At 48.9% G+C, this 25,383-nt stretch overlaps 2 protein-coding genes across 6 annotated transcripts; both read right to left on the reverse strand.

Annotated features, from left to right (window-relative positions):
• Positions 1-747: 747 nt before the first annotated feature.
• ZNF79 (zinc finger protein 79) lies at positions 748-13,518 on the reverse strand. Of its 3 annotated transcripts, none has more exons than XM_061199894.1 (5): positions 13,166-13,518; positions 9,310-9,398; positions 7,212-7,338; positions 6,578-6,673; positions 748-2,050 (listed from the first exon to the last, which is right to left on the reverse strand). In XM_061199894.1, the coding sequence occupies exons 1-5, from the start codon at positions 13,179-13,181 to the stop codon at positions 879-881; spliced, it is 1,500 nt and encodes a 499-aa protein (XP_061055877.1). In that variant the 5' UTR covers positions 13,182-13,518; the 3' UTR covers positions 748-878. The 3 variants fall into 3 exon arrangements, with proteins under 3 accessions (XP_061055877.1, XP_061055878.1, XP_061055880.1); XM_061199895.1 differs by lacking the exon at positions 13,166-13,518 and adding an exon at positions 13,061-13,141; XM_061199897.1 differs by lacking the exons at positions 7,212-7,338; positions 9,310-9,398; positions 13,166-13,518 and adding an exon at positions 4,821-4,956 and having other exon boundaries at positions 6,578-6,652.
• Positions 13,519-16,565: 3,047 nt separating this feature from the next.
• On the reverse strand, positions 16,566-25,243 carry SLC2A8 (solute carrier family 2 member 8). Of its 3 annotated transcripts, none has more exons than XM_061200962.1 (10): positions 25,109-25,243; positions 24,855-25,017; positions 24,398-24,604; positions 22,855-22,954; positions 21,227-21,426; positions 20,329-20,472; positions 20,122-20,230; positions 19,206-19,379; positions 18,655-18,800; positions 16,566-17,189 (listed from the first exon to the last, which is right to left on the reverse strand). In XM_061200962.1, the coding sequence occupies exons 1-10, from the start codon at positions 25,162-25,164 to the stop codon at positions 17,052-17,054; spliced, it is 1,437 nt and encodes a 478-aa protein (XP_061056945.1). In that variant the 5' UTR covers positions 25,165-25,243; the 3' UTR covers positions 16,566-17,051. The 3 variants fall into 3 exon arrangements, with proteins under 3 accessions (XP_061056945.1, XP_061056944.1, XP_061056943.1); XM_061200961.1 differs by having other exon boundaries at positions 24,855-25,020; XM_061200960.1 differs by lacking the exon at positions 18,655-18,800 and having other exon boundaries at positions 17,104-17,189.
• Between the last annotated feature and the right edge of the window lie 140 nt (positions 25,244-25,383).

Below are 25,383 nucleotides of genomic sequence, written 5' to 3' on the forward strand. Positions count from 1 at the left end.
TAACCAAAAACCAAGTAAGTTCACAGCAGTTTATAAGTGCTGAGATGAGATCTACACCAGTGGGGTGCAAGGGAGAAAGGAAGCAGGCCAACAGGCTAAAGAGCTTGATTTAAAAGATACTCAGCTGTCAGGAAGAGGGGAAAGTAAAAATGACTCGCCTGCCTCTGAGCCAGGGAAAGCATGGCTGCCGTCACGTTGCCCCAGTTTTGTTAGCCTTCCCTCCCTTAGGAACTCCGTTTAAAGGTATGTGCCTTGCTGAGGGATTTCATTAGCTTCTTCCTGCACCCTCAACCTCACTGTCCTTCCTCAGTCTTTTCTTGACAGCAGTAACTAGAGCACTTGAGCAGCTCAGAAACTGCAGGTTGTGTGCAGCTGTGTCTAGATTCAGCATCCCTCCCCCAGCCCCATTCTAGTAACAGTTGGCTCTAGAATCCCCTTCCTCACTTGAATTCACTCCCCCAAATCTTAAACCTCAGTGGCCCCACTATGGGGAATACTCATTCCCGGCTAATGTTCTTGATTCTCCTGTTGGAACAGCCCTCATTCAAGCAGAGATTACTACAACCAGACCACTGCCAAAATACCTGGCCTTTTAAGTAGGAACCAAGTCTTTAACTCATTCTTCATAAATCAACGTTTCTGGAGTGCTTTTACCACTGAATTAAAGGTAAATCTTTAAAACAGTGTAATTGGAGTTGGGTTGTCTTAAGATGTTGGGAAAGAAGAGAGCACTTGAGACCTTCCGGATGCAACATGTAAAATAGTGACTATTTATTAAAGGTGCTTTTGCATGTGGCTCTGGGCTACACTTAGTCAGATGTCCCCAGATGCCTTCAAATTACCTGTCAGGTCCCCATCCACTTTGGTTATGTTCCCAGTTACTCTCCAGCATGGAGTCTCTGATGTCTAATGAAAGCTGAACTACACCTGAAGGCCTTCCCACACTCACTACATTCGTAAGGTTTCACACCAGTGTGAATTTTCTGATGCTGACTAAGGGATGAGCTCTGGTTAAATGCCTTTCCACACTCATTGCACTCATAGGGTTTTTCTCCTGTGTGAATTATATGATGTCGAATAAGGGCTGAGCTCTCACTGAAGAATTTCCCACATTCATTACATTTATAAGGCTTCTCCCCAGTGTGGGTCTTTTGGTGGATTATAAGGTTTGTGCTTTGGCTGAAGGCCTTCCCGCACTCACTGCACTTGTAGGGTTTCTCTCCAGTGTGAGTCCTCTGGTGGTTTGTGAGGTTTGCACTCTGGCTGAAGGCCTTCCCACATGCATTACACTTGTAGGGTTTCTCCCCTGTATGGATTCTCTGGTGCTGAATAAATGCCGCACAGTAGCTGAAGGCCTTCCCGCATTCGCTGCACTTGTAGGGCTTCTCCCCTGTATGAGTCCTCTGGTGGTTTGTAAGATTTGCACTGTGGCGGAAGGCCTTCCCACAGTCGCTGCATTCGTAAGGCTTCTCTCCAGTGTGAATTCTCTGATGCTGAACAAGGGCTGAACAGTCACTGAAGGCTTTCTCACACTCACTACATTTGTAGGGCTTTTCTCCAGTATGAGTTCGCTGGTGTTTTGTAAGGTTTGCATTCTGGCTGAAGGCTCTTCCACATTCACTGCATTTATAAGGTTTCTCTCCGGTGTGAATCCTCTGGTGCTGAATAAGAGATGAGCTCTGGCTGAAGGCCTTCCTGCATTCATTGCACTCATATGGCTTCTCCCCAGTGTGGCTCTTCTGGTGCTGAGAAAGGGAAGAACAGTAACTGAAGGCTTTGCCACATTCATTACATATGTACGGCTTCGCTCTGTGAGGTTTAATTATATCTGAATTCTTCCTGAAGCTCTGTGTGTGTGTTTCACATTTACGGGGTCTCACTTCTGTAGGAACTCTCTGCTGTGGAGAAAGAACTGGTCTCAGATTGAAGCTCTTCCCCAGTTCACTGTTCCTGTGATCTGACTCCCCAGAGGGCATCTCTACACTTGGGTCTTGGAATGATTCTTCAGAAATGTCTTGTTCAGGTGGTGATTCAGATACAATCTTCCAATCTGAAGAATATTTACAAAAGCAATTTAAAAAGTTCTTTTGGTGAAAGAAAAGATACTGAAAGACAAAAGGCTGAAGGAGTCTGGCTGAGCTCTTATGTGGGACAGGTTCAATGCTTCCACCCCCTTTCACCCAGGATGCTTCTGTTCTAAACCACAATGACCAGAAAGCTTTTCAGAGACATGAGCACTCTTTGCTCCCTTTCCTAAACAGCAGAAGTTTATCCTGAACCTGCCTCAGATGCACTCCTCTCCTTTCTTTCTGACACTCCTCTCCTGTGCTTTTGCCAAGTACTGGGTTGTCTTAAGGTGTCTTCTTAGTCACAATTCTCGGTGTGGTTTTGGGCAACCTGCTATTACCAGGTTTGAACAATTCACTTAAAAAAGCTGATGACTGATGCCAGTAGGATGAATGTTTTCACCTATCAAATCAGCAAGATTTCAAAAAAAATGGTTAATTCTAGAGTGTTTGAGTGCAGCATTTGGGATATCTCACACACTGGTGCGGCTGCATAAATGGACAGGCTTTCTGGAGAGTAATCTGGCTGCATGTGTCAAGAGTCTTTAAAATGCTGACATAGAATTCCACTTGTAAGAATCTATCCTAAGGAACTAATGAGAAATTACACACAGCTGCATTGATATCATTTGTCGTCAACACTGCATCATTTGTCAAATGAAAAGCAAATACCTAAATGTTTAATAACAAGGAATGACTATAGTATAGCCAGTCAAGGAACACTGTTCAGCAGTTATAAGTCATGTCTGAAATCTGTACATTATAATTCCTTTTGTAGAAAGGTATTTATTGAAAAAACACTGGCAAGTTATACAATGTGAAGATAAGCTGTGTTGTCTTTGGGTTGTGGGATTAGGCAGGGGTAGTTTTTATTTTCTTCAATGCTTATCTGTATTTTCTAATGTTCTCCAGTGACTATTTTTATGATAAAAGTTATAAAAACCTTGCTTTCAAGGACTATGCAGTGATAAACAACATGCTGTTAGGTGAAAGAAGGAATATGTAAAATTACATAGTTAATTTTAGAAAACGTTGCTTTTTATAATACGAAGACTGAAGGTAATACCTCTGTGTGGTGGGCTGATAGGAGATCTTGATTTTCTTTTTTATTCTTTTCTAAACTTTAAATGAACTTATATTATTTTTATTAGAAAAAAAGTTATTTTAAAAAGAATAACACTGCTTTTATAATATGGATGGGGGTGGGTGATATTTTTAAAAAGAGTTACTGATTCTTAATCCCCTTTGGGACCTCATTCATTTTAAGAGAAAACCTTAAAGTGTGAATTAATGTATAATATTTGGAAAGTATTAAAACTAAGTGAACCCAATGGTCCCAGACATCTCTGTCTCCTTCACAGAGGCTTATAACTAAGGGAGTGAAGTTTTAGAGAAGGCTATGGAGCTTCTTTTCGCAAGGGTCAATTTTCCTGAAATGATTCTTCCCGTTTCTACCTTATTTAGGAAAACAGCAGGTTAGTTTTGGGTATGCTTTATTTGAATTTCTATACAGAATCTTGACCCAGACTGCCTGGGTTCAAATCTGGGTTCAACCTCTTACTAGCTGTGTGACTCTGGGCAAATTACTATGCCTTGGATTTATTACTTGTGAATGTAGCTCTCTTACAGAATTGTTATGAGGACTAAATGAGCTAAAACACAAAGGACCCAAAACGATACCTGAGGAATAGCAAGTGTTATATAAGTGCTTGTTATTATCTTGGACCTTTTCCTTGTAAATCATATTAAATGGTTTCCCATTAAGCAGGTTTCCCTCTAAGTTGCACGTGCATTCGAAGCCCAGTCTACTAAGAGCACCGAAGTCCCTGTTTTGGGTTGAGGGTATCTCTGTGTTACTTGGTATTTGGTCTTAACAGCTCTCAAAAACTGACCATCTATCTGAGTAAAAGATGGAAAGGAGAAGAAAAGTGACAACAAAAGAAGCAGTGGAAGAAAGGAGCAATTAAGAAGACTACGCGGGCAATTCCCTGGTGGTCCAGTGGTTAGGACTCCGTGCTTCCACTGCAGGGGGCATGGGTGCTGGCTCCTGTATAAGACGGTCTAATGATATTCGAAACTGAATATACCCAAAACAGAACCGCTGATTTTCCCTTTCAAGCCAGTGTCTTTGTCAGTCTTCCCATTCACCCAACTGCTCAGGCCAGGGTCATCCTTAATGCCTCTTGCCCTCACATCCAGTCCACTAGCAAGTCGTGTTGGCTTTAACACCCAAGTATGTCCTGAATCATCCTCCTCAGCAGCCACCATCCTCTCACTGGAATGTCCTAACTAATCTCCCTGCTTCTAGTCTTGAACACTGAAAGTCTAGTCTCCACACATGTTATCTTTTCAAACACAAATATTATCCCTTCCCTGCTCAAAACCCTGAATGGCTTCTTATCTTCCTATATGAATAAAACCTGACCGCCTTCCATGGCCTCTAAGCCTTACATGATCTGCCCCTGCCCAGCACCCTCCCTCTTGTTTACTGAGTCCTAAGCTCTTCTCATCCTAACACAAGTCGAACTTATTCCCAACTCAAAGCCTCAACACGTGGTGTGGCCCAGAATGTTCCTCCTCCGGATACTTACACGCTGGCTCATTCTTTTCCTTCAGATCTCAGCTCCAGTGTCACCTCCTCAAAGTGGTCTTTCCTGTTCATCCGATCTAGGAGAGCCCCCACCCCACCCGTATTCCCCTTTCTTACAGTACTCATCACCATCCAATATTGTATCGTTTATTTTGTTTACTCACTTCATTTACGTTCCTCACTAGGATGTAAGCAGGGACTACATCTTGTTCTCTGTTGCACCTCCAGTAGCTAAAACAACGCCAGGCATGTACCAAGCAGTGAGGCAAAGGCAGGTCGAAGACCTGGGTCTGTCTGTCACTGTGGGAGGGGTGGGATGGAATAATAGCTCTGAAACCAGCCCAGGAGGCACAGCGATGCCCAGGAAGCTCAGTGGGTCTCAGAGCAGAGGTGCAACATCACAGGAGCAGTGTTTTAGTTACTCTAATAGCCAGATTTAAAACTTTCCTCCAGCTACTTCACTATTACAGAATTAATACGGCCCTACATTGTCAACAACTTTTTTTTCACATATATTAGTTTGTCAAAGAGTGAGACAGGTTTTGTTATCCACATTTTTTCAGATATAGAAACAGACGACCACAATTTAGTGGTTTACTCTGAATCCACGTAGTTAATACGTAGCAAGCCAGGACCTGGATGCGTCTTTCATGGGTCCACATCCGAAGCTGCTTCCACACTAATACTCTACACTAATACCTCAGGGCACAGATCCTTTGTGGTAACACCTTTTCCCAACTTCTGTTTCTAGTGACACGGTGATTTGAATCTTTTTCAGTAACCTTTTTAGGATCCTGAACCCCTCTGAGACTGTGATGAAATCTTTTCCCAGAAAGATGCAGTTATTGCCACAAAACACTGTATTCAATTCCCGAAGTTCCACACAGGGTTCTCTGGATTCAGGTTAAAAGGTCCTGCATAACAAGTACGCTGTGCTGGGAAGCAGGGGGTTTGGGAGAAGGAAGCAGCAGGCAGTGAGGCTCCCTGTAGAGGGAAGTATTTCAGCAAGTGTGAGTGCTGCCTGGAGTTACAAGGGCTGAGGTGACATGTGATAGGCTGCTTAGAAAGAGGATAAAATGGGAAGAAGAGAGTTCAGATGAACCATGCACAAAGTAAGCCAGAGGCTTTGTTTTCATTGCCCTACAGCAACCATAAAAGATATAAAGCATTAGACCGCATTTTTAGAAAAATTTAAAATTTTGCCGCTTTAAAGTTGTTAAGTTCATTGTACCTCTGATGCTTTAAGTTTCAAAATATCAGAAGTGGCTGGAACCACAGGCCCTGCCAGAGGTCAGACATTTGCAAGGGCTGAAATATGAAGGCGGGGGTGGAGTGAGCAGCCTTAGATAAGTAGCAAGAGATAAAGGCAGAAACTATGGTTTCCCTTGCTCTTGTTTTCCCTGAGTTTCTTAGTGTCAGCCCTTCAGAAAATTCCGGCATGGCCACGAAGAGGGAGAGAAGGGGTGTGGGTGCAGAATCCAATAAAGGGTTAGTCAGAGAGGGGAGTAGCAGTAGGTGTCACAGCTGAAGCATGGCTAAAGGTGGGTACTTGAGATCCTCAGTGAGGTGAACCCGAAGCAGGGAACGTGCTAGGCCAGCAAAGATGACTCTCATTTCCCAGAGGCCAGCAATACCACCAGTGCTCCCAAATGCCTCCCAGCCTGGGGAGACTGAGTAGACGGCATGGAATAGAGGGCTTTGGAGTCTGACTGATGTTGCTTCAAACCCCAGCCTCGCCGCTGTCTAGCTGTGAGGCTCTGAACCAGTGAGTTAGCCTCTCTCAGCTTCATTTTCCTCATCTATAAAACGGGGATAATACTATCTACCTCACCGGTTGTTAAAATACTCAAATGCACTAACGCATGTTTCAAAGGGGCTTTTGCTCCTGAGACTCTGACTGGCTCAGTGCTTGCTCACATACCTGGACAGGTACTCCTGAGGCCTTCTCTCTCCAGCATCCATGAACCTTCCCTTTGTTCCAACTGGGAGTTCATACCAGGCTGGGAGACTGGAAGTCCTATTTAAGGGGGAAAAAAAGTGGGGTTTAGAGATCTGTACTAAGTATAAATAGCCTCCCAGAACGGAGGGGAGTGGAAACAGGTCATTCATTTCATTCATTCAACAAATATTTACTGAGCACTGACTTGGTACCAGGCACTAGGGGACACAGCAGTAAATAAGACAGATACGGTGCCAAGGTCTTAGTAGAGCATTTCTGAAAAGAGCTAAAGTAACAGCCTCAAGGAGGGGTCAAGCCAGGGAGCTAAGCAAGCCCATAAAGCCAGCTACTTAAGATGATGGGAACTTAGTGACTATGGAGGAACTGGCCTGAAGGCTACCCCACCCTTCCTGGGAAATAAGAAAATGGGGAGGTGCAGCCTCGGGGGGAACAAAATGAAACTGCCTATTTCCCAAACCAGAATGCAGAGATCTTTCACTAGGGAACGAGGAGGAACAAACACTATCCCTCCGGTGCATCAGAGCCACTCAGGATCACTGGGAAGTAAAACATTTTCAGAACTGAACAAATCCTGCATTTTAAATGGTTTCCTTACCCAGTAGGACCAGGTTTCTGGACTTTTCTGGCATCCCTTCCTTGAACCTGTCCCTCGGAGTAGGGGCCAACTGCCTCCATCCCTTCTGGGTAAAAGCTACAGTCACACTGCTGAAAGGTGTGGATTCCTGAAACAACAAGCATACTCCTTCTTGCCCAGTGGCCTTAGAATACGAGGGGGTGGGGAGGTTGGCAGCTCTGGGTGTGTTGGTTAACGGGCCTACAAAGGGTCTTTGAAAGGACTCAGGGTAGTTCCAGAAAAGCATTTATTGATCACTTCTTATGTGCCTAACACTATATTGGATACTGACGCACAAAAATAAATAAAACACAGTCTCTCTTGTCTTCACATGTTTATAATTCTAGTAGACTTTATACATAAATAGAAGAAACTATGTATATATATGAGCAGTAATTGGGCAGAACTAACAGGTGCTTGGGAATTAAAAGCGCCAATATAGAAAAAACAAAATTAGAATGTGTGAGTTTATGCAACAAGGAATCAACTGCAAATTAGCAAAGAAATGTGAATGATTAATGTTTTCAGAACATTTAATAAATATTCCTGCTTACTCAGACATCACACAGTACAGCAGGAGAGCCAGCACGTATGCAACCACCTGTAATAATGTGTCAAAGAGACGGACAGATTAGTTACTAGGATAACAGAGGAGGAATCATAGATGGAGGGCAACCTGGCCTTCAAGGAGCAGGTTCCTCAGATGGAGAAAGAGAAGGATGTCCAAGGCAACGGAGGCATCAGGAGCAAAGGCACGGAGGCAAGAGAGTCTTTGCCTATTTTCAGCTTAGGAAATAGTACCTCCAGTCACCTAGTTGGCCGTGTCAGACAACTGGGTGCTATCTTCCCCTTTCTTGCAGCTCCCCACATGTCAACTGCATATTCATTCATCCTCCTCAATATCATGAGAATTCATGCATTTCTCTCCATGCCCCTGCCACTACCTTGCTTTAGGCCACCATCGTTTCCCAAATCATAACTAGTCTCCTGATTTCTAATTTTACCTGTCCTTCCAATACATCCTTCACACTGAGAAATGCACTAAATGGGACAAAGAGGGTCATTTTTAAAAACGATGGAATATTTAAAACATTTGGGTCATTTTATAATAATTAAGAGAGTAAAATCCATTATGAAGATATAAGGGTCATGAACCAAATAACAAATATATAATTCATAAAGAAAAAACTGTAGGAACTACAAGGAGAAATTTAAAATATAGCTATGAGAGATGTTAAACAACTTAGTTGTTGACAGAGTTAATACAAAATAAACAAAAAAATAAAGGTATGGAAGAAATGAGTAATTTAATAAGGTTGAGCCGTAAACCCTACAGCTGCAATCACACTATACCTGGATGTTTTGTGTAGAGAAGAGACACAAACTTTGCCTGCATGGAGCACAGACCAGCTAAATGTGCAGACAAGAAACCAAAGTCACAATTTTGGCATATCTAAAAAAATGAAGACCCACCACCGAAAATATTCAATATGTATGAACAAAATAGGAAGAAAATGAATTAGGGGATTCAACTCAAGAGATTTTGAAAAATGAATTTTAAAATAAATCTAAGGAAAGCGGAAGCACAAAAACTAATACAGAAAATTTTGTTAATAAAGAGTAGAACTGATGAGGAAATCCAAGAGCAGGCTTTCTAAAAATGAAAACAGACCAATTCCTAGTCTAGTCAAGAAAAAGAAAGGGAGAAGACAGTTCTTACCCTCATAGAAGGACTATGAAATGGAATGTATTAGAAATAATTCTGTAGAATACTCTTAATGAAATGGGGGAAATATTAATCAAATTCTACTAAGTGTAAATAAAAAGAAGGTTACAAATCAGGACAAACCCATTGGGGAAAACAGAAAAAAAAGAATATGACTAAAAGGACACAAATCAAAATGTTAAGTGTTATTTCTTTGTAGGATTAAGCGTAATTTTGGGGGGTATGTTGTCTATATTTTTCAGGTTTTCTACAAAGAACATGAATTTCTTTTGTAATTAAAAACCAAAAACACCCTTAATATTAAAAAAAAAAAAAAAAAAAGAGGCTGCCTTTCAGAGTAAATTTCCAACTTACTTGGGGCCCAGCTGTGAGCAGACCACCTGCCATTCCTTCCTCTTCTGTGCCTTCCTCTTGGGGAAGGGCAGGATCTGGAGAAGGTGGCTCTGGAGGAAGAGAAAGAAAGCAATGAGGCATAAAAGTTTACAGCTCACCAAGCTAGAAAGTCTCAAATTCTCACTCTGAAGAGAGTGTTCAAATGACATTATAGGTCCCAGGGCTCATTGAGGCTGAATTTCAAGACCTGCAATGGGATATAAATTTTCCAGTTTCCCTTCCTACCTCAGAAGTTCCATCAATTCACTCAAACATAGGGAGGCATTAGAGTGTAATAGACTCTCAAGTATTCCAGATCTACCACTTACCAGCAGTGTACAAATCATGTAACCTCTCTAAGTCTCATTTTTCTCATCTGTAAAATGAGGATAATATCCCATGTAAAGTTGCTGTGAAGATTTAAATGCAGACAAAGCAGTTGACACAATGCCTAGCATGTAAATATACAGCTTACAACTATTACCAATTAAGTTCCTTGGGGAAAGTGGCTCTGCAAATTTAAGACATTTGCTTAATCAAAAGAAGAGGTAATGACCAAGTGGGAGTCATCCCAGGAATGCAAGGTTGGTTCAACAAATGAAAATCAATCTGTATAACACACTATATTAATACAAAGGGGAAAAAAAAATCCATATCATCTCAGTGAACACCAAGAAGGCCATTTTACAGAATCTGATACCTTTCATGATAAAACACATCCAATAAACTAGGAACAGAAGGGAACTTCCTCAACTTGATAAGAGGCATTTACAAAAAACCCAGAGCTAAAGACTGATGCTTTTCCCCTAAGATCAGGAACAAGACAAGGATGTCTGCTTTTGCCACCTCTATTCAGTATTATACTGGAAGTTCTAGCCAGAGCAATTAGGCAAAAACAAGCAAACAAACAAACTAAAGGCACACAGATTGGAAAGGAAGAATTTAAACTACCTGTATTTGTGAATGGCATGATTTTGTATACAGAAAATCCTAAGGAATCCACAGAAAACTATCACAGCTAAACAAGTTCAGCAAGGTTGCAGGATACAACATGAATATACAATAAAAAAACAACTCAATTAAAAATGGGCAAAGGATTGAATAAACAGTTCTCCAACTGTATTTCTATACACTAACAATGAACAATCCAAAAATGAAATTTTAAATTCCATTTACAAGAGCATTAAAAGAACAAAACACCTAGGAATAAATTGAACAAAAGAAGTGCAAGAGTTTGATTACTGATGTTATAAGCAAAATAGTATAAATAACATAGGTAGGATACTTATTTTGGTATGGATTAATTTACTTTACTTTCTTAGCCATATCTACCTCTAATCTCTTGTCACTAGTATTCTTCTTAAAGTTGTTTTTCCAAAATGTTATCATTTTTTAATTTTTAAAATTAAATTTCACACATCATCCTCAACACTGCATTTTATATGTCATAGATTTAAAATTGTTGACACCTCCAGTTGACTCTTCTCTGTAGAGCATAAAGTCTTTAATTGAGAAAATCATTCCCTACAGACACTGAGATATCTGTTAAGCTCAGAGCCATTTCTCATAAATGGATGTTACTGTCAGTCCGAATTCTTTGTTTTTTTAATGTGTAAATATTTCAGAACAAATATTTTTATGGATACTGTTACTGTTACTTTTGCTTCCATTTAGATACTTTTAATAAAAAATCATCAAATCTCAAAAAAAAAGAAAAAAAAAAAAAAAAAGAAGTGCAAGACATTACATTGAAAATTACCAAACACCGTTCAAGGAAATTACAGAAGATCTAAACTTTCTACAAGGCAACAGTAATTAAAATAGTGTGGAACTGATATAAGGATAGACATATAGATCAATGGAGAAGAACTGGGGGTCCAGAAATAAATCCATACATTCATGGACAACTGATTTTCAACAAGAGTGCCAAGAAATTAAATTTCTTTTCAAAAAAATAGAGATGGGACAACTGGATATCTACATGCAAAAGAATGAAGCTGGACTCCTACCTCACACCATATATAAAAACCCAAAATGGATCAAAGACCTAAATGTAAAAGCTAAAACTTCTAGAAGAAAATACAGATATAAATCTTTATGACCTCTGATTAGGCAATGGGTTTCTTAGACATGATACCAAAAGCACAAGCAACAAAAGAAAAGCTAAACTGGATTTCATAAAAATTAAAAACTCTGCTTTAAAGGACACTGTCAAGAAAGTGAAAAGATCTGCAAATCATGTATCTTCTAAGGGTCTAGTATACAAAATATAAAAAGAATTCTTTATATTAAAAACTCAACAAAGAAAGACAAATAACCCAACTTAAAAATGGGCAATGGATTTGAATAGGTATTTCTCTAAGTAAGATACAAACAGCTATTAAGTATATGAAAAGATACTCAACATCATCAGTCACTGGAGAAATGCATATCAAACCATTATGAGATACCACTTCACACCAAGATGGCTAAAATTAAAAAGATGGAAAAAAAACAAGTGTTGATGAGTATGTAGAGAAACTGAAATCCTCATACATTGCTACTGGGAACGTAAAATGGTGCAGCCACTGTGGAAAACAGTCTGGCGGTTCCTCAGAAAGTTAAACAGAGTTACCAAAGTTACCAGAGTTATACAATAATTCCTCCCCTAAGTATAAACCCTAGAAAAATGAAAACACATCCACACAAAAACTTGTGCATGCATGTTTACAGCATTATTCATCATAGCCCAAACTGGAAACCACCCAAATGTCCAACAACTGAGGAACAGATAAATAAAACATGGTATAATCCAAGTAATGGAATATTAGTCAGCCATAAAACGTAGATTCCTTCATGTTACAACATGGATGAACCTTGAAACGTTAGGCTAAGTGAAAGAAGCCAGACACATATATTGTGTGATTCTATTTTCATGAAATGTCCAGAATAGGCAAATTCATGAGGACAGAAAGTATTGAATAGATTAATGGTTGCCAGGAACTAGGAGGAAGGGAAAATGTGGAGTAATACCAGTTTCTTTTTGGGGTGATGAAAATGTTCTGGAATTAAATAATGGTGACGGACTTCCCCGGTGGTCTAGTGGTTAAAACCCGTGCAGGGAGCATGGGTTGGATCCCTGGTTGGGGAACTAAGATCCGGCATGCCGCACGACGCAAACAACAACAAAAAAAGGTGATGGTTGCATAACTTTGTGAATATACTAAAAGCTACTGAATTGTACACTTTAAAAGTGAATGCATGTAAATTATATCTCAATTAAAAAAAAGGTGCTTTCAAAAGCGTCATTTTATTTGATGCTTACAGTTCTTAGAGGTGAACGAGGTAGTTAACGTTATTTTACCTTTTCCTCCATGAAGAAACACAGGCTAAGAGAGCTGGCTGGTACCTCAGAGCTTAAACAGGATTACTAGCCTTCTGATTCTAAATCTCCAGTATCCTCCACGATTTCACAATCCCACTGGGTTGAACCCATCCTCAATATGAGGTGAAGCCAACAGGCTCCCATTCCAAACATCCCTGATGCTTCAAGAGGGCTGGAAGATCAGAAGCAATAGAGGAGGCCCTGAGTAAGTCCCATTTTCCTTCCCAGGGCCCATTTCTCTCTACTTTCTAATGCCATGGGTCCATCAACAGATCGGAGTAAGGGACACGACACTCAGAGATGATCCAGAGCTGAGCTCCTCAAACTTTTCTGACCCCGGAATTCTTTATTCCACAAAAAGGATCGTACCCCAACCACTTGTGGAAAGGATGACCGCCGAGTTCTGATCCGGGTCACACAGCACTGTTAGCGGACAAGCTGGAAGCCACAAACCGCTCCACCAGTCCGTCTCACCTCCTTCCTCCAGCATTTGAGTCCCACCTCGCGCCACCGCCTCTCAGCAGTTCTCTGAGCGTCAGCGTCGCTTCACTGCAGCCCCAGCCCCGCTCTGGGCTCTTCTCTCAGGCCTCTCCTCTTAAAGGCCGCGTCTGAGCCTGCGGTGCTGAGCCCGGTCCGGCCTGTCCAGCCGGGTCTTTCACTGTCTCCCCAGCCACAGCCAGGCCTCGGCTGGGGAGCCCGTGGCGCACCTGCCTCGGTCTCAGGCAGAACACCACATGAAAAAGCCGCGGCCAGCTACACAAGAAAGCTCCCGGCTCCCACCTCCGGCGCGAGCTCAGAAACTGCGGCCGCAGACCCGCCTCTCACTCCAAAGGGGACGCGCCTGAGTAGCGCCACTTCCGGTCATGCGCACATGCCTCCCTGCCACACCGGACTCCATTTCCCAGAAATCTCCGGGCTCGTTACTGGCCAAAGACTTTTTTTCTCTCGGTGCCAGGTTGTGACCCGCACACCCTCTTGGACTGTATTTCCCAGCGAGGCTTCCGCCTGTTCTTGCTCCCAGAATCTATTTCCCATCACGCTTTGTTGCACATGCCTTTCAGGTCCACCGAATCCAATGACTGGGGCCTCTTGGACAGGAAGCGATTTGGCCGCGAAGGCTCACGGGAGCGGTGCTTTAAGCGCAGGCGCAGACCTACACTAGGTCTAGGCACCTGGTTTCTCTTCGGGTTTGGCGTGCCCTGGGCCCGGCTCCACGAGGTCCTCTCCCTCGTCAGTCAGCTCAGGGCCCAACCCCAGCCACCTTCACGGTCCTCTTGCGCCCTTCTGAGAGTTTGGGAGGGGTAAAGGAAGTGAGGGCCCCTCAGTGTGAACGGGGCAGCCGCAGGTTGGCCTGGAACTGTCAAAGTATAAAAGCTTATCAGGGCTTCTCTGGTGGCGCAGTGGTTGAGAATCTGCCTGCTAATGCAGGGGACACGGGTTCGAGCCCTGGTCTGGGAAGATCCCACATGCCGCGGAGCAACTAGGCCCGTGAGCCACAACTACTGAGCCTGCGCGTCTGGAGCCTGTGCTCCGCAACAAGAGAGGCTGCGATAGTGAGTGGCCCCCGCTTGCCACAACTAGAGAAAGCCCTCGCACAGAAACGAAGACCCAACACAAGCAAAAATAAATTAAAAAAAAAAAAAAAAAGCTTATCAGCAGGAAGACGTCTTCAGTAATCTCAGGGGCAGAAGCACACTTTAACAGTGTTCGATTAGAAGTGTTGGGAGAGGAGATTCCTGAATATTCTGTCCTTGGGGGCTTCTGTGCTGCCCCAGGGGATATTTCAGTGGGCTTCCTCAGAGCGTTGATGGAATTTCCCCACAAGCCTGTTGATCTTCACTAATCAAGCAATTTTCTGATGAGCAATTTAGTTTCAGAGGCATTTTGACGTTAAGGAGATGAGAATGTGTTACCTGGGAAGGGGAAATGAGTTTGGGGGTCCTAAGCCTCTTTTCATTTTGTACTGTCTCTCTCCCTTTCAATCATAGCTGGTAGTGGTTTTCCCAATATGATTCTACATTTGTGGGTTTTCTATGAATCTCATTGGGATTCACTCGTTAAGCAAGTCACACCCACAGATCTCTTTGAGATAAGCTCTTCTCTACCTTGGGCTTGTGTGATTTTTAGGCTTACAACTTTGGAGGTCAGAAGTCTGAAATGGACCTCACTGGGCTAAAGTCAAGGTGTCTTCAGGGCTACTTTCCTTCTGGAGGCTCTAGGGGGAGAATCTCTTTCCTTGCCTTTTCTAGCTTCCAGCGGCTGCCTGCATTCCTTGGCTAGTGGGCTCTTCCAGCTGGTGTGTTCTGCCCGTGCCACAGGCCCAGCAGGTGCTAAACCCATAACAGCCACTAGGAGGTAGCAAGGGGTTTCTTGCCTTAGTCTTGCGAACCCACCTATGGCCACTGGGGGGTAGCAGAGTGGTTCACGCTGCAGTTGATTCCGCCCATGTCCACTGGGTGGTGTTAGGGAATTTCTTGCCTAGTTCTCAGAAGCCAGCATTCTCTTGGAAGTTGTTCTGGGGGTGGGAGTGGGAGATGGGGTGGATGTCGGTTGGCAGCGCACATTTCTATCCCAGGCTGGGTAAAGTGCAGCTTCTGCTGCACCTGTCTTCTGGGGATGTTTCATCCTGCCCCACTTCTTCATGGACCTGTGCCTGATGGTGCTGGACTGGGCTCCTGGGGTAGATACAGGGCTGTCAGCTGGGGCTGGCTCTTAGTCCCTGAAGCACCTTGTGCTCGGATGGGAAGGCCTTAAGGGAGTGTACGGGACCTCTGAAAAGTGTGTGTGTCCACAGTCCTTGGTACCTGTAAGTAGGTGCTGGTAGCAATCAGAGGTTGCTGAGGCAGTAGGGTAGGAAATAGAGTATAAAGAGAAACACTTGTAAAGATTTCAAATATCCCCTTATGAAGCACCCCTAGAGCCTCACAACCAGCCTTGCATGCAGCTCCCCATCTCCACCACAGCCTCCCACCCTCACCTGCACAGCCTTACCACCACCAGCAGCTAAACTGATTGAGCACTTATTCAGTGCCATCCTCAGATCTAAGTGCTTTACATGATCAGCTCCTTTCATCCTCATAACAACCCCACGAGGGAGATAACATCATTATGCCCATTTTACAGATGAATGAACTGAGGCTTAGGGAAGTTAAACAACTTGTCCTGCTCTCCCCCACCGCTCTGCCCTGGACCACTCCACACTTCCATTCCCCTTGTCTCCGGTCTCATTACAAAGCTTAATACAAGATGTCAAGGTGGGCACATGCTGGGCTGCACAGCCTGAGAAGTGAATAAAAACAGGTTACGGAATGGGAAGTAGGGTGTCCCACTTCTGTGTAGTGATGCTGGGAAGCATGTATGTTGGGGGAGAGATCTTGTAAGACAGAACGAAATTCTCAACAGAGGTTCTGTCTGGTAAGGTGCAGGTGTGAATATTTTATTATTTATCTAAATAAAGGAGTTAATATCTGTAAAGTGCTTAGCATAGTGCCTAGCAGATGGTTAACTGCCATAAAAAATAATTATATTACATAAATCTGTGTTTTCCAGTTTTCCTGCAATAAACATGTATTACTTATACAATAGACAATAAAAGTAATTTGTAAAAGACTTCTGGCTCCATTAGAGTTAATATGAAGGGAGGCTTCTTTTTTGCAGGAGGAACTCAAGATTTGATGACTAATGATTCAGGGGACTGAACCCAAGGAAAGAGTCAGAAATGACCTCCAAGTGCCAAAGGCAAGCCTAGCTGACCACGAGAAAGCAGATCCATAGATGTTCTTGGTAAGACTCAGTTCGTGGGAGGCCTAGTTTTATGGAAGGGACAGGAGAATGCCTTCTGGACTGCAGCCCACACAAAGAGGTCATGACCTGATTTTCTGAGTCAAATATTTATTTGGCAAAGTTCCTTCCTGATAAGGCAGCCATGTGAGAGGAGTCACCATGGCTATCACCCAGCCTCCAAAAGCATCTTCTCCAGAAAACGAGGAACCAAGAGTCCCCCTTCTCCGCTGTCACTTTCGTCGTGACAGAGACGGCACGTGGAGGACTGACCACAGGACAACAAAGCGTCTCCGAGATGTTCCCTCCTCACGAGTCACAGGGCAGCAGTGGAAACTGGACCCAGGGGCTGGGAACCTTGTCCCCGTGCTTCACTGGGCTGTAGAGAGCTGGGCAGGAAGGAGGGGCCCCAGAGGACAAGGCTCCAAGGGGCTACAGTCCTGGCTCCTGACTCCCTGGGGGCAGGCGGGGCATCCAGGCTCCAGCTGAGGCTCAGTTTGGAGTCACAGGCGGGCTCCAGCCCCTCCGAGGCCCAAAACCGGTCCAGCTAGGAGGGGCAGCCACTCACGGGAAGGGGCGGTCATCGCCCCTCAAAATGGGCTGTGATTTGCTCCAAAGTCTTTCCTTTGGTTTCAGGGACACAGGCCAGAGTGAAAAGGACACTGAAGATGCAGAAGGCAGCAGCCAGCCAGAAGGCACCGTAAGGCCTGAGCACCTCCTGCAAAGAGAGTGGAGAGGCCATGCATGGACGCGGCAGGTCAGGAGCCCTCACGCCCCAGCCGAGAAGCCGAGGCCCCAGTCGGGGCCCACCCCGCCCAGGCTCAGGGGAGTGGAGGAGGTTGTGGGGTCCGCCATCCAGAATCCTGAGCTGAGCACTGTCCAAGGTGTGGAAGTTGTGTGGCGGGGACACTGAGGCTCACTGTGACGAAGTGACTGCCCCCAGGTCAGAGACCTGCTATCAGGTGACAGCTGGGCTTCCTCCCCCAGTGTCTGACCCCAGGGCCCACAGACCTCCGCTCTACTGGCAATGGGGGCGTGTGCACACACGGGGACACTCAGGGCCCATGCGCGGAGGGGAGAGGGAGCAGTGACTTTCGGTCAGTCAGTCCACCCTCCCAGCCCAGCCCCCGTGACCTCCCAGGTGCCGGAACCAAAGGCCGCTCCCTTTCAGCTCCTCTTCCTCTGAGACATTGTGACCCCACCCCTCCCTCCTTGAAGGCTTTCTCTTGGCCTCTCAGCACTGTACACCCCCAGGTCACTCTTAGGTCCTTTGGTGCCATCCCCCTCCTTTACTGTCTGTCCCCTCCAAGCTCCCGGCAAGTAATTTCCGCCCCCAGGCCTCTGCTCTGGTCTTCCTGACATGCCCCCCGGGGCAGCACAGGCTCTACACAGAGTCCGGTCCAGCCCCAAGCATCCACTCCTCTCATGACCTGCCTCCCCTTGCCCCAGCCCAGCCTCCTGGTGCTTCATCCTCCCACCACTGTGCACTGTCATACCAGCCCCTGTCATAAAGGGGACCCTGTCCGTCTCATTCACTGCTGCTCTGGCACCCTGAACAGGCCTGGACATGGTAGGTACCAGGAGACCTGGGGGGGAATGAATGACTGAACAAATGGCTTGACTGTCTGCACCAGAGTGGCCCCCCTATTGGATGGTCCCTGAGGCAGGGACCATGTCTGCATCAGTCCGTCCATGAGAAGGTGGCAAAATGTTGAACTGAACTGATGCTCCCATCAACCCTAAGAGGAAGGTACATTACCCTTCTCCATTTCCAGTCAAGGAAACTGGTTCAGAGACGGGTGAGCAGCACACCCAACGTCACCCAGCAGGGAGGCGGCCAAGATGGGGATGGAGCCCAGGCCTGTTGACTCCAAAGCCGGAGCTTCTCTCACAGCCCTGCTTCCCAGCCCGTGTCCCCAGAGTCCAATGGGGGAGGAGGTCAGCCCTGCTGTCCTTGCACCTGGACAGCCTGGAGGTTCCTGAGTGGCCACAGCCTGGGTTTCTCGCCTGCCCCGGCCCGTCTGCTCCCCCTCACCCCTGACCAAGATGGTGTCGCAAGATGCTGGGGCCTCAGCCTGCATGCAGAGCCACGGACCCCAAGTCTCTAGCAACAAGAGTAATTCTGAAAAGCGCTTCTCTGCCGACTACGACGTGAGGGGGAGGCCATCGGGGCCCGCACTCACCATGAGGCTGCTGAACTCTTTTGTCACGAGAAAGGCCATGAACCAGTTGGTGAGGACGCAGACGCCCGTGGCCACGCCCTTGACGTGCAGAGGGAAGATCTCAGACATGAGGAGCCAGGGGATGGGTCCCCAGCCCACAGCAAAGCCTGCGGGAGCAAGATAGGCGTCAGGGCCCACAGGGCTGGACCCTCAGCTTGCCGCAGACCACCTGGGCTGAAGCCTTGCGGGGCTGCCCAGCTGTGGCCTGAGGGGGCCTGGATCCCAGCCTGGGCCCGCCAGCTCAGCACTTTCCCACCGTGGGGTCTCAGGCCACTGTCCTCACTTCTCATGCGTCAGGCCTTTGCTACGGAACGGGACAAGGAGGGGCCTGCTTGGAGGGCTGTCGTGGAAGTCGTGTGAGAGGAGCAGAGACGGGCTCAGCTTGGTGCCTGGCACACAGTCAGAGCTGCAGACGCTGAGGTGAGGCCGGTAGGCCTGGCCTCACTGGGAGCCACAGGAACCCGGTGGTGACAGGGCGGCCCCCTCACCCCCGACTCAGCCTCCCCACTCACCGGCGATGAAGAGGCACATGCTGCCCACCGCCAGCCAGGCCAGCCCCACACTGCCACTGGCGGGCTCCATGGAGACGGGCGCCAAGAGGTCCACGTGCGAGGAGTTGCTAGGGCTGCTCTGGGTCAGCTTGAAGTAGGCGCCAAAGGCACTGGTGCTGAACACCATGACCACACCTGCAGGTGGAGCGTGGCAGTGGGCAGGACGGGGCAGGGGGAGGCGGCCCGCGGCCCGGGCACGTGGCGCTGGGGGGCTGGAGTCTTCGTGCACTGTGGGCCACAGCAACGTGGCCCGGTTGCCTCTGAGAGGGGCAGTGAGCAGAGCCCTGCCTTACTGCACTCACCCCAGCCTGGCCCTGGCAGCCCCGGCTTGGACCTTGAACCTCAGCAAACTCCAAGAAGCTCCTGGAAGCAGACCCTCCCTGGCCCAAGGAAGCAGGAGCAGCCACAGAGGCCAGACCCACTTTCCCAGCAGCACCAAGTGCTCGGTGGGGCTCAGAACATGAGGAGCCTCACTCAGATCATCCCCTGGTCCTCACAATGGCCCACAGTTACCCCCGTTTCACAGAGGGGAAACAGGCTCAGGTAAAGTCACTTGCCCAGAAAGACCACACGCTTCTGAGCCACTTCAGCCCCGGGCCCTCAGTTTCCTCATCGTACACTGGGCCCTGATGGCGCCTTCTTGTAGGTTCACTGCGAAGGTTAAGGTGTGATGCAGCGATGCCGTTAGCACGGGCCTGGTCTGGAACAACGGCTCAGTGAGAGCTCTCCTGAAGTCTTGGCCTTTTTCTCAGGGACACTCAGCCATTGTCCTCCTCCCTCAACATGGTGACCTCAGCAAAGACCCTCCAGCCTGTGGTGGGAGGCTGGCCTGGGCCACCCACCTGCAGAGGGCTGAGCTGTCACCCTTGGGCCTCACCTGACAAGGCCAGGAGCAGCCTGCGCCCGGCTCTGTCCATGACGAGGGCCGCTACGGCTGTGAACAGCACCTGGATGATCCCCACGATGACCGAGGCCAGGCTGCTGTCCTGGGGAGACGGGCCGAGGCGGGTCAGGCGAAGACCCCGGGACTAGGTCCCACCCATATGGCATCCAGGTGAGCAGGCCGGGGCAGAAGCCTCTTTACCTTGAACTTGGCCTCCTCAAAGATGGTCTCTGCATAGAACATGACAGCGTTGATGCCCGACAGCTGCTGGAAGGCCATCAGTGAAATGCCGATGATGAAGGGCTTGTAGACGCCAGGACGCCGCAGCTGGGCCAAGTGGAAACCCTGCTCAGACGGAGACCGGGCATCAGTGCCTCTCTCTACCCTGTCTCGAGGGCGCCCCAGCTTTGAGCCCACCATCCTGAGGCCTGGTGGAGTAAGGGAGCCTCTGCTTCTTGTCCCGGCCCCACCTGAAGCCTCTGCTTCAGGTCCCTGCATCCCTTTAGCCTCCAATTTGTAAGGTGACAAGATCCTCACCTCCCCACGTCCCTTACTGATTTGTTGGGGGATCCACAAAGATGTTCTATGAGCAAAGAGCCCAGGGGCCCCGAATCCCACCAGCCTTGGGTCTGGGCCTGGGCCAAGTGCCTCCCCCCGCCCCACTGATCCTCACCACCACTGCCAGACATGTGCTATGACTCCCACTTTACAGATGAAGAAACTAGGGCTAAAGATGGGAAGGTCACACAGCAGGTAAGGGGCAGAGACTCAGTCTTCTCCCCTGCCCGACAACTCCCTGTTTAAAAAATCTAAGTCCTCAAGTCTGCACCTGCATTTTCCTCTAATGTGGCCCGGCCTTTCTCTTCCTGGGACAGGAAGATCACGGCTCAGGCTTTCCCAGGGATGTCCAAGGCTGGGGCCCAGCCAAGCAGTGGGGCTCGAGCAGGCCTCTGCTTGCTGGCACACAGGACAACACCCCCAATCCCACCCGCCACTGTGTGTGTACAGCCTTTGCAACAGACTGTGTTGACCTCCCCTGGCTGCAAAGGGGCGAGACCTCATGGTCCCCTCCCCTCAGCTCTGGCTCCCAGCCCCTCACCTGGTGCTCAGCCCCAACAGGGGGCTCTTCCCAGCCCTGCTCGGAGCCCCACAGGAACTGCATGGCGGCCATGGCTTCCTGGCGCTTGTGCTGAGTCAGCAAGAAGCGAGGGGTCTCAGGCATGCAGCACATGAGCAGCAGCATGAAGGAGGGGGGCACACAGCCCAGCACAGCCAGCCAGCGCCACTTGAGGACCCAGCCTGGGTGGGGCGGGGTGGGTCAGACATCAGAGCTGGGGTGAGCCAGCCTGGACCTTCTCTGGGAGTGCCTGCCCCCTCGCCAACCCCAGGGACTCAGCTTAAGGGGTGGGGACCTCACTACCTTTGCATGACTACCCTCGGGTTTGTTGTTGATATTGTCATCACTATTGCTAAATGTTGTGGAAACGATGGGGGGTATATCAGTGAATATTTATGTAGCCATTAAACAAAGGCGCTCGCTATGTATTGACGTGGTATATGGCACCATTCGTCTAAAAGGCAGGAGCGGGAGAATAAATATGCATAGTCCTCCTACATGCAGACTCTCAGCAAGGCTGCCAAGAAGCAGGCAAGGCTGGCGCCTCCGGAGAGGAAGAGGGACAGAGTTGGGGGAGACTTTTCACTGAAAACCAGTCAATCAAAACTCACAGAAATTGATCAATGAAAGTGCAGATTATGATGACCTGGAGGAAATTCTACGGGTGTGACCCACACGTCTGTCCCGAACGTCAGTGTCTGTGCAGGGGCTTTGGCATACTGCTGGCCCCGCAAGACAGCTAGACTGCTGGCAGGACTCTGAACGAGAGTCAGGATGGTAAGTGGGTAAAAATGAAAGACCACGGACCCGCATGTCAGCTACTCTGAAGAACTAGAGGGCACGTGCCCTGGACCCTGCCACGGCCCGTCAGCCCCGAAACCCCCATCCCCCAATGGTTCTCAGGCCATTCCTTGACAATTCTCATTTGGGGCCTGCTGCCAGGCACTTTTCAAAGTGTCACTTAATTTAATCCCTCAACAGCCTCGGACTAGGTAGGATTATCTCCACTTAAAGACAGGGAAATTGAGGCTCCCAGGGGCGGTGTGACTAGTCCAAGGTCACACAGCTAGTAACTGGCAGATTCCCCTAACCTGGGACTGTCGGATATGAAGCTTGCCCTCTTTCTATCCCAGCTCAGTTCCAGTCTGCCTCTGGAAGCTTCCTCATGCTGGCCCCGGCTCTGACCCTCGGGTCCCCTGGAACCTGCCTCCTTCAGGCTGCAAATCCAGTACTGATTCTGAGGGAGACAGGCTTGGGTCCTCCAAGCTCTTAGGCTAAAGACTCTGGAGTGCCCCCTCTACCCCCAGAACCCTAGTTTGTCACCACACAGCGAGGTACTGACCTAACCAGTCAGCCCTCCCCGCACTCCTGGAATGGGCTTCTGCTCTGGGAAGATGAGGACATCATCTTCTCCAGCTCTCCCCAGAACTTTGTCCCAAGACCCGCATGACCCAGGGTCTCAGGGAGGTGGTCTGGGAACCTGGCATCTTGGGCAGTGGCTCTGTGACCTCAGGCAAATCCCTTGACCTCTCTGAACTTCAGTTTCTATATCTGTAAAATAGCCACAAAGCCATTAACAGTTATCAAAAGAGATAACACGAAAACTATACCTGCCAGATAGGCTAGGAGGATGCCTATGACGACCATCAGCTGCACACAGGAGCCGAGCAGCCCCCGTACTTCGGGGTAGGCAATTTCGGAGATATAGACCTGTTGGTAATTAAGAGGGGACTTTACTTGGGGTCGAAGAGTTCTTAAAACTGAAAACTCTCAGCCATTCAGAGCTGAGGAGAGCCTCACTGGGGCAGCTGCAGGCCCAGTGGGCTCCTAACCGCAGGCCCTGGTCAGCAGAGCCCTCCGCATACCTCCCTGCCCCCACCAAGTGATCTGCAGCAAGTGTTTAAAGGGTATAGAAGTGGCTGCTATGTGTGAGGGGCGGGGGCGAGAAGGGCTTTTCAACCTTTCATTTATTGTATGTATACCCTTGACAAAATGCAAATTCTGATGCAATAGGTGTGCGGTGGTCCAAGATTCTGCCTTTCTAACCAACTCCAGGTGACACCCAGGCTGCTGGTCCAAGGACCATACTTTGAGTGGTGCCCTTGGAGTGAAAGCAGGAACTCTTCACCTCAGTTGCTACCAGTGACTGCCACGGCATCCTCTGGGCTCAGGAGCCAGAAAGCTCTTGCCCATGCTTCTAGGTTATTCCATACCTTATGCCCATGTCTAAGACAGGTGTGTTTTTGCCCAGTAAAAAAACCCTCCAAAATATAAAATCCAACCTAGCTGCTGCCTGTTACCCAGCAAATGCAGTTGAAATGAGTGGTAGGTGCAAAGGGATGGATTCTGAGCTACTGCTCTCAATCTTGACCAGGTTAGGGTGTGGGTGGTTGATCATCCAAACTCATGACCAGCGGCAGTTCACGGGTCACCCCGCAATCCCAGCTGCCAGGGTCCAGAGTCCTTCCACAGGCCATGCCAGGGCCAGGGCTGTATGTGCAGGGTCTCACTGAAGCCTCACAACCACAGCACGAGGTAATGCCATTATTCCCATTTTACAGGCGCAGAGAGGTGCTCTGCCCTGGTAAGTGGCAGAGCCGGGATTTCACCCAGATGTCCAGCTCCAAAGGCAGCCTGGGCAGTGCTGGGTCAGGAGGTGGTGAGAGAGAAGCAGGGGAAGTGGCTGGAGGACCGGTTCCTGAGCAGTGAAGGGGAGCGGCAGGTCCCAGCAGCCTTCGCCCCTGGGGACAAACCAGAACAGGATTTTCCTGCTAAACTGTAGTCAGTGGTCTGAATGACAAGGGGGGGATCTGAGCCATACTGTGAGGCTTCTGTTGACCATCTACAGATGCCATCTTATTTGTAGAGCAAAAGAGAGAACCTGTTAAGTGGCACCATCCTGGGCTCCAGTAATAGCTTCACCACTGACTAGCTGTGCCTAAACAAAGGACTTCACGTTTCTTAAGCTCACTTCATCTGTAACCAGGGACAATAACAGCGGCTATTTCCAAGGCCCGTTGAAGTGTAAGGAAGACGAAGCAGGGAAAGGGCATGGTGCCAGGCAGGCAGGAGGCCGCAGCCAGGGAGAAACAAGGCCCCCAGGTCTGCTCCTTCTCCCGGGTCCCAGGGCGCCAGGCTGGGGGACACACTCACCGGGGCCACTAGCGAGGCAATGCCGCAGGCCAGGCCGGTGAGGAGGCGGCCTCCGAGCAGCATCGACACGTTCTGAGCCGCGGTGATGACGGTGAAGCCGGCCACGAAGGGCACGGCGCAGAGCAGGAGGCTCAGCTTGCGCCCAGCGCGGTCCACGAGCCAGCCGCCCAGCACGCCCCCCGCCGCGGCGCCCAGGGTCACGATGGCCTGGGGGCGGGGCGACCGCCGGCTGAGGAGGGGGCGCCGGGGGGTGCCGCGGCCCAACCTCGCCCTCCACCCCACCCTCAGCGGCCTTGGGGGAAGGGGATGGGCGACCCCTGGCAGGGGAGCCGGGACGTACTCGGCGGAGGGTCTCAGTGCCCGCCCGAAGCCAGGCAGGAGGAGGGTCCTGGCGCCCATCTTAAGGGTGGGCGAAGGAGGGTCCCAGGAGGGCTGGAGGGTGAGCCCGAGGCCTCACCCCGAACCAGGAGGCGGCGGCATCGTCGAGGCGCAGGGCCGGGGACGCGGCGCGCCGCAGGCTCGGGATGGCCGGGGAGCTGTAGCCGAGCGCGAAGCCGAAGCTGAGTGGGCCCAGAGCAGCGGCGAAGGAGGCGAGGAAGACGCGGCGGCCGCGGGGAGCGCTGCTGGGACGGGGCGGTCGGTGAGCGGGGCCTGGCGCAGCGGGAGGGGCGAGGCAGCGCCCCCGGTGCTCGGGTTCCCCTGTCCACTCACCTGCCGCCCGGCGGCCGCAGGAGCGGCTGGGTCTCCTCCTGGTCCCCAGGCGTCATGTCCGCGGCCAACGCTTGCCCGGTCCGCTCCGACGCCTGAACTGCCGCGGGTCCCGTGAGTGCGGCCTGCACCGGCCTGTCAGGCCAGAGCCAGCCAATGAACGGTGAGTGCTGGCTCTGGGGCGGGGTCGGAACGGCAGCGGGTATCGGAGCAGCCAATGGGAACGCAAAGCGGTGTTCGCCTCTGCGCTAGGGGCCGCCCTTGAAGTCAAAGCGGAC

Source organism: Eubalaena glacialis, chromosome 9 (assembly GCF_028564815.1).
Source record: "Eubalaena glacialis isolate mEubGla1 chromosome 9, mEubGla1.1.hap2.+ XY, whole genome shotgun sequence".
Classification (NCBI taxonomy): domain Eukaryota; kingdom Metazoa; phylum Chordata; class Mammalia; order Artiodactyla; family Balaenidae; genus Eubalaena; species Eubalaena glacialis.